Here is a 4090-nt window from a genome sequence, read left to right as displayed (position 1 = left end):
CAGCTCTGTGTGCTGGGGAAGCCCAAAGGGTTCGTCTGCTGGTTTGTGCCTGGTGTCAGCGTGGTCCTGTAGGGCAGTAATGTGGGGTGTGTCGGGCTTCCAGGGGCCGGCAGGTATGTTTTGTTTTGCTGTTTGCTGGGACTGTGTTGCCCTGTGCAAATGCTGTGAGCTGAGTTTATTTTTGAGAAGCATTGAGGGTATTTTCAAATGAAGTTGACATGCTGTTACTGTGTCTTTTGAGATCTCTGGCTGCCACGACTCTTTCCCCTTCATAATGTGTCTGCCCCCCTCGCTCCACAAGTCATTTTTAAAATATGAAAAATTGATGTTGCATTAAAGCTGAAAATTGTATTGGCACCTGTTAGCTCCTGTTCTGTTACAAATTCTTTTGAGGTGTTGGGATGGGAGAAGGGGTCAAGGAGGATGGCACATGTTAACATTTCTGTTTCTCAGTTGAATTTTGTGGTTCTGAGTCAGGGGTGCACTATCAAGCGGCTAATTTTCTGATGCTCAGCAGAAGTCTTATGAGAATAGTTAGTCAGGTCTGGGTGTTCCTAAACTCTCACGTGCCCTTTGACATCTTCATCCTATCCTATACTTGTAGTAACATTTTCAAAGGTACATAAATGAGTTAGGAGCCAAAAGTCCTTTATGAAAGTGATTTAGGCACTTGGGGAACTCAGATTAATTGAAAGTCAGTGAATGTTAGGGTTTAAATTCCTTTGTGAAAATGGGCATTAGGGTCCAGAATAATTTAGGTGGCAATATTTACTACTAGTTTGGATGCAGATCAGATGTTCTCTCCTATCCCAGTCTGTAGTTAAAAAGCCCTGAGAGGAAGCATTAGAAATTTTTTCTATTTGCCAATGTTACGTTCCAAGGATATTCTTGTCTCCAGTATTTGCCTTCTGCTCTCCTCTGTTATGTAGGATGAATACTGTGGAAATGGATGCTGCTGCCCCAAGCAGCGGAAGTGCCAAGGTACAGAATTGTGGCCCCATAATTCCAATCTAAATAAATACAAGGGGAGTTTTGAATTTCTCAGTGTGTGGTGCCTTCTGACCAAATATATTCAGTGGGTTAAAATTCTGGGGAAAGATGTGTTGAAATTAATGTTACTACCCCATGCTGAGAACCATGTAAGGTAAGAGAACCATGTACTGTAGTAGTCTGAGAAGATGTCGTAAATCTACAAGCTTTCTCTTGGTGCTTTGTGGATCAGCGAAGGCTCCAGTAATGGCCTGTGAATCTCAACTGTGGCTGACAATTTTGGCTTTGCAGTCTGTAAATGAAAAGGCTCTAGGTTCCATAGTGACCCAGGAAGGGGATGCATTTTGTAACAGCAGTGAGTAGAGAATAACTTACCCTGTATGTTTCGCTTGTATGTTTTCAGGGAGCCATGGAAAACCTGGAAGATAATACAACTGTCTTCTCCACTTTGAGGTCTCTCAACAACTTCATCTCACAGCGCATGGAGGGGACATCTGGCTTGGCCACTTCTGAATCATCTCAAAATACCTTGCATATGCAGTATCAGCAGAGGATACAGGTGAGACATCCCTGGCTCACCGACAGCAATAAGTGTTTGTAGTGTCAGTGAGAGTTCATGTGATTCTAGGGCTGTACACTTGTTCATTTAGGTGATTGTGCCTGTTATCTATTTAACTTATTCTCCTAACAGTGTCAATAAAGGAGATATTTTTAAAGGTGCAGATTCCTAAGTCCTTAATTTTTTAATATGTTTGTTAGGGACATGATTCTTTATCTTGGTAAATATTCAAAGAGGTCCTTTGAGTTTCCTTCCTGTAGGTTATCTGCAGGCCAAATCGGGAAGGTAAATTGTGAGGTGGTTTCATCCCACTCCATCATAAGCTTAAATGGATAGTTTACAGGCAACTCCTGCTTAACGCTGTTTCGCTATAACACTCATTTTAAATTGATACCTGATTTTGCTTAGTGGTCAGCGAATTTCATTATAAAGCTCACAGTCGCTATCTTTGGGTCATTGAAAACAACTGTGGTCGCCATTTTGGGTCATCAGATACTTGTGGTTTCACTTAATGCTTGGTTTTTCAGGAACCAGTTAAGAGCGCTAAGCAGGGGTTGCCTATACATGGGAAGGGGGTAGCCACTTTTGCCACAACATCTGCAGAGAACCCAGTGGGAGTTAAGTAGCTACTTTGGTTTCATCTTTTTCCTTACACTGCTGACCAGTCTTGTTTCTCCCTTGTCTGTTTGTATCTTTATCTTATTAAATTGTGAGCTGGCTTTGGGCAGGGGCTTCCCTTTTGTTATGAATTTGTTATGTACAGTATGTAGCAAGGTGACCCAACTTACCTGGGGAACATTGCTGTTATTCACTCATTTTTCTAAGGCCTTAGTTGAGAATGCTGAACTCACTCCTTTGAGGACATTCATATGGACAAGAAGCATAGCCCAAGAAATGTTAATGTTTCATTTGCTAAATTACTCATGGAGAGTATGGTGATAGGCACTGTACAATGCCATATATATTAGACCATTGTCACTTAAAAATTTCTGATTTCCAGAGTTTGATGTGGTATTCTGGTTAAGTCTGAGTGTAAAGTATAGATGCATTGATCTTTATTTAACCCTCCATTACATTTCAAATTCCAGCTAATTTTCTGATTTCCTGATTCTTCTTTTAGTTGTGCATTGGTAGTTGCAGAAAATCTGTATCTCAGAGTTCTGATTGAACAGATGTTCAGTTTGAAGGTTTCCTACAGACACAATATTCTGTTACTCCCTTGCATGCTGTCCTGAAAGTAATTTTGCATGAAGCATGCTTTCATTGAAACAAAACCAAAGATTGTGCCAGGTACTTCCGGGTGCACTCCAACTTGCTACCTTGCTGAGCGCTTAGATATCTGATTCCTTAGCTACATGGTGCTTCTTCTTTGAGACAGCCAAGAGGATCTGTAGGTAACTTTGTTTTGTTTCAGAATATGATTGCTTGTTGCTGACTGTGTATTTTGTCTCTTCTTGCTTGTGAACCAATCAGCTGGAGGAACAAGCTGGGCAGATCCATTCAAAATCTCAGCTCCTGCAGGTGGAACGGGAGAAGATGCAGATGGAGCTTAGTCACAAACGAGCTCGTATTGAGCTAGAGAAAGCAGCTAACACGAATGCCAGGAACTATGAGGTGGGTAGGGCAGAGTCATCTGGTGTCTGATGGGTTGGGCTCTCATGAGAGCATCTTGTGAGCATCGCATGAGTGTTCCTGTGGCTCACAAATGGTTTGATGCATATCTGAGTGCTGTCTTCTGTAACTTTTTTTTTTTTTTTTAAGCACTCAATTGGTTATCAGCTCAGCATGTACAAAGAGAGGTTTGGGGCTGGAATGTTAAACCTCATTTCTCTCAGAAGTATTTGAACTTCTCTTGGCAGAATTGCAAACACTTAGCATGTTCAGCAGTAATGAATGGGAACGGCAACAGCACCAATCATGAAACTGTCACACAAGAGAGGCTACATTGGTAAGACAGTGAGTCCCTCTCAGACTAATAGGTTTTATTGCTCTCTGGTTTTATAACCATGCATCGTGCTTGCCTATGTTGCTGAAATAAGCAGCAGAGCTTGTGGGCTTTGTCATCTTACAGAGTTCTTCAATTTTTCTTCAGAAGTTAGCTACTTAAAAAGACATGCAGCAAAATGTTATGAGAAGGCAGATTTACTCTGCTGCTGTGAAGTGGTGGGTCACGGAGAAAATTCCTAGTTCCTCTCAAGTCAGGTGATTTTGGGATTAAGCCAAGAAGAGTTCAAACCAGAATCTAGCTGAGTCAGTCACAGAAACCTCAAAATACGAATACAAAAAGGGAGCAGCACTAATCCAGCATTCTGGTAATTGCCCTGCTCAGATTTTGTGTTCATGAGTCATGTGGATAAAGGCTTTAGGAACCTAGCCTTGCTTTGCATAATCCTTGCTTGGTATGTAAATCCGGTGCTCGATATGCTTTGATTAGCAGAGCAATTTGCTACACATTTTTCAATAAGTGTTAATCAATTTGAGTTATGAAACGGTGTGTGAAATGTTGGCAGAAAGCAAAAAAAAAAAAAAAAAAAAAAGAAA

General features: G+C 41.2%; 1 protein-coding gene across 5 annotated transcripts in view; it reads left to right on the top strand.

The window, feature by feature from the left end:
* Window positions 1-4090, top strand: part of MAD1L1 (MAD1 mitotic arrest deficient like 1) — a 582466-nt gene that overhangs the window by 1506 nt on the left and 576870 nt on the right. For 3 of the 5 annotated variants that reach the window (XM_019512951.1, XM_019512948.1, XM_019512952.1), the window contains exons 2-3: window positions 1394-1549; window positions 3023-3163. In XM_019512951.1, coding sequence (XP_019368496.1) covers window positions 1400-1549; window positions 3023-3163 — 291 coding nt within the window. In that variant the 5' untranslated portion in view covers window positions 1394-1399. Of the gene's footprint in view, window positions 1-91; window positions 114-570; window positions 619-1393; window positions 1550-3022; window positions 3164-4090 lie in introns of those variants that run through there. The other 2 variants (XM_019512950.1, XM_019512949.1) reach the window with 2 other exon arrangements.

The sequence above is a fragment of the Gavialis gangeticus genome, unplaced genomic scaffold (genome assembly GCF_001723915.1).
Source record: "Gavialis gangeticus isolate Ggan-Ray unplaced genomic scaffold, GavGan_comp1, whole genome shotgun sequence".
NCBI classification, from domain to species: Eukaryota; Metazoa; Chordata; order Crocodylia; family Gavialidae; genus Gavialis; species Gavialis gangeticus.
Note: the sequence above shows the minus strand (reverse complement) of the source record. Positions and strands in the feature narration are given on the sequence as shown.